At 41.6% G+C, this 12,849-nt stretch overlaps 1 protein-coding gene across 2 annotated transcripts in view; it reads left to right on the top strand.

The window, feature by feature from the left end:
• The window catches only part of unc5db (unc-5 netrin receptor Db), a 261,092-nt gene that overhangs the window by 98,443 nt on the left and 149,800 nt on the right, over positions 1-12,849 (top strand). For both annotated transcript variants that reach the window (XM_080468237.1, XM_080468236.1), the window contains exon 2: positions 10,420-10,635. In XM_080468237.1, the coding sequence (XP_080324363.1) occupies positions 10,420-10,635 (216 nt within the window). The remainder of the gene's footprint in view (positions 1-10,419; positions 10,636-12,849) is intronic.

Here is a 12,849-nt window from a genome sequence, read left to right as displayed (position 1 = left end):
AATCGTAGATTAATCAAAACAATGAAATTCAGGTTCTTATAATGATGCGTCTTGTGTAACCACACGGTCAAATGGAGCCGTTGTGCCTCAGGCTTCTGACCTGCGGAAACCAGTTTTGATGTTTGTGTTGAATGAACGGAGTGAGCTATGATCCCTCCATGTGCAATATTTAATTTGCCTCTTGTGTGGGTACTTCCTGTCTGTATCTATCCCCTCTCGAAGACGCACCAACTTTTGGGATTTTGCAAAAGCGCCACTTAGCAGCCACTTAGCATGCTTTTCTCTTAGCATTGCTAAACTGAAAATAGACCCAACTGCTGTTCATTTTAGATTTTATAGCTGACATTGCTCTGCTGAAAGGTTGAAGTCAACCTGCAGTAAAATGGCACTGTGTGCGGCGTATCAGAGCAACTTTCAGAGTTCTTACACACGGTGTTGATCACGGTTCCCCAACGCTGGTATTAGTATGGACGCACCACTAATGGGTTGTTTAGGATGAAACACCTTTAACCAGCATCACAGCCTCCACAGTCCATCTTCTAAGACCTTGTTTACGTGACGTTTCAAGTCAAAAGGCATCGTGTTTAATGTTTTCCTTTCAGAAAGATTTCACATTTATAAATCGTTTTGAGAAAAATTATGTCTGTTTACACAGAAATGCTGAAAGTGATGCAGTTGGCATGCCAGGCCATGAGTTGGCGCTGTTGGTTTGTTTTAGTAATGAAACCACATCAATATACGCTTCATTCGTATGGACAGATGAGCAAGTTCGATTGTTGTTACGGTGACTGTCGACTATAAAACTACAAGGTCCCAGGAGAATATGGACTGGGAGTCGTGACACAAGAGAGACAAACATTCTTATTGTTGTCCATCTCCTGAGCATGTGCAGAACAACTATTTACTACGACAAGTAGCAATGTTTCAGAGAGTTTTTTACCATTTCCACAGAGACGGAGCATTTTTGGAAGCCGTTTTCAAAAAGTTGTCAGTTGCCCTCAGCACTGTTGTCATGTAAGCAAACACCTCAAACTCTTTGAAAGTTCTCACTTCAAGACGTTGAGGTATAAATTGGGCCTTAAAGTAGTTTTCCTTCGTGATCTTTCATGGCTCCTCGGCTGTACGCGGCTTTCATTAAAACCCGTACCGTCTCGAGCCTCCGTTGCATATCCAAGCAGGTCATGTGATGCTGATTGCCCTGGCGTGTCTCTAAGAGATTGTTGATTTGAATCTGTTTTTGTACAACATAGCCCCCCCCCCCACCCCGCGCCCCACCTCCTGGCTGCGGGTCCTTGTCAGCCTGCCTGAACCAACACCACCGGTGCCATGTTGGATGACAACATGGCAACCCCCCCCCCCCCCCCCGTCAGCCTCAGCTGCATGCAGATTGATACCCGGGGCATTTATCAGCCCCAGGTCCGCAGCGCTGACTGTCACACTAAGTCAGGTGGAAAACCCCTGACTGGCAGCGAGCAGGGTGAGGGAGCCTTTTAGAGGCCGTGTTAAAATTAACCAGCGTAATGAGGAAATAAGTGACTTATCGGCGCCGCAGTCATTTCCTTCATTAAGGCCGATATTTATGAGCATCCATCACGGGCGGCGCGGGCAACACCGCCGCTCCAGGTTTATGGAGCGTGGATTGTCACCGTGTTCCAATTATCCGCTACCTTTTGAACGTGCTGAATGCTTAAACGTTAAGAGAAAAGGACATGGCACATCATTAGTTGTTGTGCAATGGGGGGGGAGGGAAAAAGAAAAAAAAGAAAAAGTGAAAGGAAAAGAGGCTCGCCCGGGCTCAGTCGGGTCAGATTATTTTTATTCATCACAGCAGCAATTAGCTGATTAGAGCGGGGATGCTCGGTGGCGAGGAAGGTGCAGGATGGAGGAGAAATACATGCCCTCACCATTACATGTGTGAGTGCTTTAAACGCTGTCGAAGCAGCCTCTTTCTCGCTGCGTGAACAGCTTCGTTTTTATGAGCGGGAATTCATATAAAAATGTGAAAGCCTAGTCAATCTGTTGTGAGCTCGGGCTTTCACGCTTCTGTTTCTGACATTTATGATCACTAATTAACTAACAACAAAAATAAAGGGGGCTTACAATTTTAATAATGGATGTATAGCCCATCATTGCGTTCGCTGATGTTTCCGTCTTCTGATAAACATGGTAATTATGTAAGATTTCAAGTTTTGTTTTATTGAATTTACATGTGAATTTACTAATTTAGTGAAGCTTGAGATGGCATCATCAGGATGTGAAATATTGAGTTTTAAATTGATGAATAAAAGGATGATTGCTTGTGTCACACAGGGTAGAATAACTATGGATGTAACATCTCAAAGAGATTTAACTTGATTTAGTTTCGCTACGTGTTACTTTAAGAAGCTTTAACTTTGACTTGAGCTTTGATGTAGTTCGTTGAAAGTCCTGTGTTTTAACCACAACTCTTTCATTCAGGTATTTATTGGTTAAAAATAGCCAAGAAGCCAAATGTTGAAAATGCTTCTTCAAGTGAAATCATCACAAATTTTGGGTCATTGGGTTGTTTTAACAAATAAATAACAAATAAAAAAAGTCTCTATAATCCTCTACACTTTTTTTCATTGGAGACTTTGCAGAGGCTCAAATGTATTGAATCGAATTGGTGGATTTTGGCCATCTTAGACTGAAAATTGATTGTGGGGTCATCTTCATTGGCAGTTTAGAAAAATCTGAGGTGTTTCCACTGTATAGTGTGAGGGGTTCGCAGACAACCGTCGTGTTTTTCGATAACATTGTTGGAAGCACTGATTTAACTGATATCTTATTACACTATTGGCAAGTTATTAGGTAATTGGATTTATTACATTGAAAGAGGGCAAAGATGTCCATTATTGGCTTAATTACAATGACAAATGCCAAAATTATGTGATTAGTGTCTTTAATGCATTGAAAAATAGCCTAACATATTACCTTATTATTAGCAATTTCACAGAAAAACAAAACAAAACTAGATTTATGTCTTTTTCACATTAGAAAAAGCTAAAACTATTTGATCATTGTCCTTTTCACATTGCAAAAAGCTAAAGGTTTGAGATTGGCTTTATTGCATTGTAAAAATGCTGGATGTATTACATTATTGGACTCTGGTACATTTGTAAAATGCCATAATTATTAGAATATTGGCTTTATTACATAGATAAAAGACAAAATTATTAGATTATTAGCTTTAATTAATTGAAAAATACCCAAATTGTGATTTTTATTGGCTTTATTACATTGGAGAATGGCATAATTATTACATTGGGTGCTACACACCTCCAATAAGAGTTTCAACAATACATCAGAAGATGTTAAAGTTGGAGAGCCTTAACTGACAATCTTTTTAGTACTTAGTTTTTAGTATTTTTTTTACATTTCAGAGATCACTCATTAAACAAAAAAATAATAATGAGTATTTATATTGAGCCTTTTTTTTAATTTTCTGTCCCGAAATATGTCCAAACCTTCCTCACACAGCAGAGATACAGAAAACTCTGGGACAGCCTAATATAAATTGAAGAAACCACTAAAGGACAGCTGTGTTGCAGAGTTTTGGGTTGTTGTTTTTTTTTCTCTCTCTCTTTTTCTCACTGCAGAGCTTTTCAGCTGTAAAACATATTTTTATCTGCAGCTCTGAAGCCTGGTTAATGCTGTTGATGGCAGATTGAGAAAATAGCTGAATAACGTCAATAGAAACTGAGCAGGAGCAGAATTTTTAAAGGTTCACCACCTCTAATTTTCCCAGTGCGTGTACTGAACTATTACTCCGCATCGAGGCTTGCGCATTCATTATGTGTCCTCATGTGTTTATTCAGGTTCACCTGTCAGGGAGAACTGTGGCTATAATTGGATGAAAACCTTCAAAATGCATAATGTGGAAGACCTAATGAAGGTGCCTTGACCGCCGACATGCGGCTTTTCTTTTTCTTTTTTTCTTTTTCATATCTTGGCATCACGATGGTTCAAATAACACGAAGAAGAAGATGCAATAACTCGGCTTGAGTCATAACTTTGAGTAAAATCTATATTAAAAAAAACAGGGAGCCTTGTGAAGTATTGTTTTGCTGCTGTAATCGTCTCCCTAAATGATCCGCCTTCCTGTTTACAGGGTTATTTAAAAAGCAGATTTAATGCTCATTGTTTTGTCGAAATTGCATTAGAGTTAATAGTGGCCATTATTTATCCACACCACTCGCAGGCACTGTGCTTATTTATTTATACAGCAAAATTTAAATACTGCTTATGGTGTTGTGGCAGTCTGACGTTAATATTCGCCGTTGCAAAATGATGCATGACTAATACTCTGCTGTCTGGGTTTCTTATTGTGGCACGCACAGCCAGAGAAACTTTGGAGGCAAAAAAAAAAAAAAAACTTTCTCCATATGCTGATGACAATGTTCTTTTGAAAATAGCTCTCCCACGGATCGGTGTCGAAGAGGCACAGGGCGCACCGGGTTAGACAAAGTATTTACATTCTTTGTAAATCCAACAGTTTGCCGAAACATGAGTGATAATTAATCCGCAAGGTGTCACACCTTTGTTCGAAAAAAAAAAAAAAAAAAGAGTTGAGATGAAGCTTTTCCTGATGCAGGGAGTGTGCCGTTTACACAGTAGAGCCCAGAGATGAAGACGAGCTCGGTGTGAACATGCAGGAAACAGCTTGTGGTCGCCCGAGCAGTCGCTCGCCTCCACATGCGGTCATATATAGACGCGCGGATAAAGAAAGACTGCAGCTCCTCCCAGAGCTAAACCTCGGCTCAAATTGCTACTCCGGCTGTGATTTTCAAACATGGGGGGGGGGGGGGGGGGGGGTCATGAAAAACTTTGATTTCTGTGCAGTATTTTTATTTTTTTTCTTGTTTCCATCTGATCCTTTGATTCGATGTATGATAACACTATGCAAATTGCCGTAAATGCATTAAATTCAACACGGGTGGCAGCGAGTTGGCAAAGGAATTAAAAATGTGACGGGAGTCCGTTCTTGCATCAGACGTGTGCACCGGGCTGAGTTCCTCTGCACAGACAGAACTAATAATGAATTGATTTCATACTGTACGCAATCCCCAAACTCATCTCCCGGCCTGTCGTCCCGTGGCGTGTCGCGACAAGAAAGAAATCTAATCTGCACCTGAAAACAGTCCGACGTGACTTTGTTTTTTTTTGTTTTTTCCACCTGTCGTTCAGCGATTATTCTAACATTGGATCTCATTACAAAGTTGCTCTTGGAGGTTTTTCTGTTTTTACGCAATGGTGCCATTTGAAATGTTGTGGGGTTTTTTGCAGTCTGTCTGCATAAGAGTTCAGAATTAATCTGGAAAAGTTGGTTATATCAGTGCGACAAATCTAAAGCTGATTGTAAATCAATCTGATGGGACAGCTACAAAAGCGTGAAGTCGGTGCGCCCCCTGCAATGACAAAGGACCCTTTCATTTTAATTGTCTGCAGCCACTAGGTGGCATGCTTGTCAGTATTTTGTGGACATTTTCTCCAGAGAAGAAGTCGGGGGGAAACGCAAAGTGACGCCAAGCTGGGCTAAAAATGTCTAATCTAAATGAGAAAACATTCAATTTTGGAGATTAGATGTTATTAGAACCTACATACATCTGAGCACAGATGTGTTAGTAGATCATTTGCAAAGTACTTCCTTCACTTTTTCCGTCGCTTGTCAAGATAACTTGCTTGAACTTTGCATATTTATTTGTCTGAAATGTCACTGGAGGCCCCAGTGTGTGTCATTTTCCCCCTTCACATATGACTGGAGTCCTGAGTTTAATCTATTCCCCCGGCCATTTAGATAATTACCATGAATTTTCATATAAATATTTTCCTTTTGCCCCACATGATCCCTGGGCGGGGGTGCAGAGAGGAATGACATCACTCAGGATGGGGGGGGGGGGGGGGGGGGGGGGGATATATGAGCCCCCGCACTGCTCCCCGCTCTGGTTTCAGGCGCTCTCAGTCAGCGAGGTGTCCTCCGCTGGGGCTCTGCGACCGCTGTGGCTTCCAGCTGACACTCATGCCACCAGCCAGCACGCCACGGCTAATCCAATCACAGAACTAACCAAGAGCGGGCTGCAGCATGTGAATGTAGAATTAATAGGCAAGAGAAGGTGTTTTTTTTCTTAATTTTTTTTATCTTAGAAATTACCATCAAAAAGATAAGCGCAGATAGTGTGCAACTGATGTCGATCTCACATGGCTTTTTCTTTATTGATCAGTCTGTCCTCCGCTGGTGGCAACATGTGTTGCTCAGATAACAGAGCGCCTGCAGAGAATCCACATGTGTTGCTCTGGTCACTGTACCTCCAGCAGCACACCTTTCAGCTCATGAAAACACCTTAAATATTTCCATCGCTGTAACATTGTGACCAGCAAAATCGATTAAAGTAGAAATATCCTCCATAACGCGGGCTGAAAGGTGTGAACTGAATGGAATTGCTGGATTTTTCTTGAAACTTTGAAGGCAAGTGTGAAATACTTGGAGGTTTAAAGTCATTTTAAACTGCCTGTGTTGAAAAATGAGAAATCCATTGACCACGACATGGGCCGCAGTGGCCGCCACCGTGCCATGTTTCATAATGTGGAAGAAGGAAACATCATTGAGTAGGAGTCCACGAGAAAATAAAGTGTGCTGGAAGTGGCTGTGAATACTGATAAATATCAGCCTGCTATTGACAAGGCTTTTAAAAAAGTCTGAAATGTTTTTCGACACACCTTCTAACTTAAATGTTGCATTGACCAACCTCTTCTTTAGATTTGCATTACTTTTATTTCCTGATTAGTGGCCTCAGTTTTCATATATATATAAAAAAAAGGGGTGTTTGTTAATGGTAAAGTGTTTTTTTAAATGGTTTTATTTTTACTGCCTGCATACTTCCGTGTGTCCAGTGCATCTGAATGAGCACCAGGGGGCGCCACTGTGAGTGAAATTGTTGGTCAAATACCAAAAAGTAAATATGGAAGTGTTAGCTGTGATAGCAATGCAACAAGCCTTATGTTGATATTGAGGAATAGGCAAAATCAGAGATTGATGGTGACGTATGAAGCCGTTCTTTGACATTTCCAAACCGTTCATCTGCTTGGAGGCCCCGTGTGCACGACATTTCAAGTTCAACGCTTTGTTTTTGTGTTTTCATTCCCGAAAAGTTTCACCTTCGCATGGCCATGCTGTTTGTTTTTGTAATGAAACCACACAGCAGAGAACAATACGCTAATAACATGAACAATGGAAGTACACGGGCATAAGTATGGACAAACGACCATGGATTGTTGTTACGGTGACTGTCATCTATAGAAATACCAAGTCCCAGGAGAATATGGACTGAGAGTCATGACGTTCTTATTGTCCACCTACTGAGCATGTGCAAAACAAGTATTTACTACAGCTGTAGTGCGCCTGCAAAGTAGCAGGGCAATGACGTAGTAAATAGGTACAACACGCTATATATTTTTATGTTTTCTCAATGTATTCCATCATTTTACCCACAATCCAAACCCATGGATCTTTAACTTTTGGCTGCTCGATTCTTGCTTAACGACAATGAATCTCCTCCTTTAATGTTACACCGACCTCCTCTGTATCTTCTTTAAAGTCTTTCTCTTATCCTCCAGCATTGGTAGCCCCACCTTTTAACATCCTTTTGTCCAATATATCCAGTATCTCTCCTCAGCACATGCCCAAGCCATCTAAACCTGGCTTCTCTGTTTTTTTTATCTCTCAACCCCTCGACTTTAGCTCTTCATCTGATCTGTTCAGTTTTATTCCTGCTCACTCCCAATGAAACTCTCGGCATCTTCATGTTTGGTTAATAAGCCCTGACTCACGAGTGTGAGACTGTGAGTAGGTGTCATTCTCTACAGGAGGCTTCTCCAGATTTTAGCAGTCTCATAGGTTTATTAGGTATGACTGTAAGTAGGACTGTCGCTTTTCACTGAACCAAAGGTGACAACTGCTACGACGTAAATAAATAGACATGGTAACAAAAGTAATCCTGTCCTTGAGTTAAATATGTCTTTTGGAAGTAAATAAATTAAGGAAATCAAGAACAGAAGAGTAACATTTCTGTGCAGTGAAATAAAACTGCATATGGAATTGATCAAGAACTCTTTTTGTGTACAAACGACCTTTTGACAATACAAACCTGACTCTACTATAAGCTGTAAAAGCTTTCAAATATAAATTTCTTGACAACCTTGCAAACTGTCCACATGAAGATTTGTATTATCACTTCAAAAGTGTTTGATTTTTACTTAATCCAGTTAAGGATTAGAGTACACCAAGGAGCAGCCGCCAATCCACGGCAGGTTGTACAACCAGCCAACTTCAATAAAAAGTAAAAGTACAACACAAATATCACGGTTCTCTACAAAAAAAAATAAATAAATAAAAAATATATATTCTGTATATAATCATTTTGGTTTCATTGGAAAAAACAATAAACATTACTTCTGCATTTATTTAAAAATAAATTGGGGGCTCTCATATCTTACGATATGTTGATGTGTCTAAAAGGCTTTTGTTTGCACGCTGCTTGAAGACCTGAACACCTGAGTCAGAGAGCGGGAGGCTCTTTATTCGCGGTGCGAGCGCTTAAAATACAATCTGTGGCCAAGAAAGTGCCTGGAGAAGACACTATTGATCGAAATGCTGCACAGCAATTACCAATAAGATACCGTTGGAGCGCGGCGGCAGTGTGTAGACTTTGGGTTTTTTTCCACCAGCAAGAAAAAACCAAACAAGCCAGATCTGCTCATGTTCGAGGATGTTTTTCTGCTTTTACATCACCTGTTGTTCGAGTACATTCTTAGTTACAGCTTAACCCCAATGCTAATCTGGCGATCTTCTACCAGTTTGACGCAGTTCCATCACTGCATCTGTCCTGAAGGGATCGCCACCTTTCTGTGGTGGCACGATTTTCATCTCTCCATGATCTTGAGAGCCATGTCGACTGGAGTCTGGTACTCCTGGAAGGATAACCCATACCGAACTCATACTGAGCTGTTGTCCAACTCCCTACCTTCATAAAACCTTCAGTTCCAGAAACAAGTAGATTAGCATATGTTACATAATGCTTTTCCAATGGAGGATTGTTCTAATAAAGCATACGTACTGTAGTGGGCGTGTTTGTGTTTTGAGCCTTGACTCTGTGATTATATCAGAGTGCCGAACACAAAGAACACCGTGTATCGTAATGGTGGTACCAACGGTGAAAAGCGGCGCATGTGGCTGCAGTGTGATAGAGACATCCACCTGTCCTACAGTAGTCAACGCCAGCATAATATTTCCCATTCATCTACCTCCCTGCCTGTTTGTTTTATGTGTGGCCCCTCTTTACACCTGCATCCATTCATTTACCCATTTAACAAGGACAGCATTGATTGAGAGAGGTGGGGAGAGGGCCGATTCGATTTCAAGGGACAGAATTGGATTTGCCGGTGGGGGCATAATAGCTTTCATGGGCTTTTACGGTGCTCAATAGCTTAGCTGGAGCTGCCTTGATGGGGCCGAGGTGTAATTCTGAGAAGGATCCCGGGGATGGCAGGAGCACAAACATCCTGTTCCTCATTGTCCCGGCCCACAGAGCTCTCTGGTCCTTTACCCAGTGGAGGCCAGCGGAAGACACCGTGTGCGGCCGAGACCTCGCTTCTAGCTCCAAAACAACAACAACAAAAAAAACAACGTCACGTTTTTGCAATCTCTAAGATCCATGTTCCTAAAACTGTGCTTGGATCGATGAGCTGCCAACATGAACAATAAGCATGAACAGGGCCCGGGCCCGCTCGCCACACTAAAGTGGAGAGGAGGAGGAGGAGGAGGGGGAGGAGGAGGAGGAGGTGGGGGTTGTCTAACCTGCCGTGGATTGCCGTTTAAGATGGTGACACGTTGGCGCCGGCACAAAGGCTGTTTTTGTCCGGACCGAAATCCAGGCCTTGTGACTGAGATAAGATGTATTCAGACTCCACAGCCACAATTTGGGTAATCAGTCCCCTCCTAATTCCTCTCCACTTGTTCCGCTCTGATTTCATTCATCTGTAAATTGCTCTGAGGAGCACAGTTTTGCTCGAATTGTGCACAGTGTATACTCTGCCTTTTCTGCAATATGCTCGCCCGTGATGAATGGGGAACTCAAAAGGCTGTCCACTGAGCAATCTTTTTAAATTTGCAAGCGGTTGCTGTTATGCTGTTGTTGGTAAAACAAAATGCACTTGAAGGCTTTTTTCTTTTTTCTTTCTTTTTCTCTCTCTCTCTCTCTCTTCAGAACTAAATTGCGCGCACAGCTGAAAACACCAATCGTTTCTGGTTGCTGCCACGCCGCCTATTGTCCATTTGACTGTCGTCTTTCTCAAACAAAACACGTGGGGATGTTGAAGTAACTTGTTTTTTCGTTTTTTTTGCAGGTTCCACAGGTAATGGCCAGCCCGACGCGCTGCCCTCGGTGCAGGGCACGCTGCCCCACTTCATCCAGGAGCCGGAGGATGCCTACATTGTTAAGAGCAACCCCATCAAGCTGCGCTGCCGAGCCGCGCCCGCCCTGCAGATCTTCTTCAAGTGCAACGGGGAGTGGGTGCACCAGAATGAGCACTTCTCCCAGGAGTATAAGGACCTCAACACTGGTGAGACAACATCTTGTTAACCTCTTCCCAAAGTTTCCCCTGGCTGGAGTCGGGTCACATGTTGGATGGTAGAAACTCCACCTTCACTTCAACAGCATGCTGCATATATATTTACTAAAAAATGAGCTTTTGGTCAATTGGTCTTTCTCTGTTTCTTTGTTTACTCTCTGTTTGACCATGAAACACACTGCATCCATCCTTGAGACCAAATTTAACTTGGGTTAAGAAGACAGGGTTAGAGGGTGTGGAGTTTAGGCTTAGAGGGTTGAAATCGACTTTTTTTTTTTTTTTACTTTTCTGTGCCATTAGACTGTTCATATGAAAAGTCACCATAAAAACGATTCACAGAGATAAGACAGAAAACATGCAGTACAATACTATTTTTAAAAGGTTCGTATCTGTCGTGTCATGTTTTCCTTTTCTGCACATGACTTTCTGTTGGAATGACTCACGGTGTAAAGCTACCATTGATATTGGTGCAGTAAAGGTGAAAAAGTTGGTTTTCTCTTGGCTGCAAAACGCCCTCACTTCTCACGCTCAGTGTCCTTGTAAAGTCTGTGGTGCTTTCACCTTCATCTGATGTAGAGATTTAAAAAAAAAAAAAAAAAAGCACACGACAGTTCTGGGATGATCTATTAATGTAGTTTTCCTGCGTGGAGACGGCTCCAGGTCTCGACTTCCAGTGACCGGCGGGAGGAATATCAGTGTGGTCTCAGATGGTTTAAGCCTAAGAGCCAACAAAGGCAGAGCAGCTCCACTAATCACAGCTGGGTCGAGCAATATGTGCAGTATGTGCTTATTTTAAGCTCCTGGCGGCGTCGGATGGAGGGTATAGTGAATACTGCATCGCATCAGCACATATTCAGCCACTTTCACATGAGTCGTCGCTCAAGGAAATGGAGAGGATTGATCTTAAATAGTCTTTTTTTTTTAAAGAAAATATGATCTCTGAAGTAGCATTAAGCTGTTTTCTTCTGACCACAGCTTATTTGAAAACCGGTGGTAAAACAGGTCTGCTGCACATTTTGGATGATTCATTTCTCAAAGTTAATATTTATTTCAAAAAGTGCTTCCTTGGTGTTTATGGAGTTGATGTTATGGGTCGTGGTCTGAAAGAATTTCATTAGTGTGGGTGGAGAGCAGAGCGCTTCATTAAGTTCTCAAAGTAAACAGGGAAATGATTCAAATTTGGCTTGAAAACATGAAAATACTTAACGACACTGACACTTTTAACTGCTGAATTATGGTAGTTAAGTACATTTTGTAAGTTAAAATCTCACTTTGGTTACAATATTATGCTACCAATGATTTAATCTCATGCTCCCTGATGAGCTCGCCTTTTGAATATACATGTTTCTCATCTAAATTGAATATTTATGGCAAAAGAAACAGCAATTAGAGTCAAACAGCAGAAATAAGACATCAATTGAATTTGTTGCTGGACTCTAATTATTGAAGTTACATTCATCCAACCTGCTCCTGCAAAGTGCAAAAACTAGTGATGGCCAAATGAAGCTTCATGAAGCCTCATGAACCACTTTCTTAATTTTCTGACCCCACTAGAGGGCACAGTTTGTTTGAATATAGAGGCTGAAAGACTGGAAATGAAGTGTGCTTTCAAACATTTGTTGAACAGACACTGCCATCTAGTGGCTTCAGAAAATAAAGACAGTGGTTCATGAAGCTTCATTTGGCCAACGCTGGCAAAAACCCACCAGAGGGTCCAATCCAGCCTGTGAGATGACAACATCTATAAAAAGACTTTAACTGCCAAATTTCAATGAAATTAAATTGCTTTTCTTGATTTGTCCACTGGGTTTGGTGGATGTGGCCCACCGAGACACTGCTGGACATCCACCAATCACATTAATAGTTTGATCCCCCATCCTATCTTGTCCATGTCTCTTCGTGTAAATAACTGAACTATAAGTTGGTCCCTCTGGTGGCAAATGTCACCAATAGGACTGTGTGAATAAGTCACTTAATCACACAATCCTATTGGTGACACACATATATTGTGTGTGTGGATCACGACCACACACACACACACACACACACACACACACACACACACACACACACACACACACACACACACACACATATATCACAAATTTATCATTATCGCGATATAAACATCTGCAGTGTAAAGACTGGAAAACATATGCATTAAAATGTAAACTGTAGAATGCTAAATGTGAAAGAAAATGAATG

Source organism: Lipophrys pholis (genome assembly GCF_963383615.2).
Source record: "Lipophrys pholis genome assembly, chromosome: 7".
Taxonomy (NCBI): Eukaryota; Metazoa; Chordata; class Actinopteri; order Blenniiformes; family Blenniidae; genus Lipophrys; species Lipophrys pholis.
The sequence above is the reverse complement of the archived record's forward strand: the minus strand, read 5'-3'. Positions and strand labels throughout refer to the sequence as shown.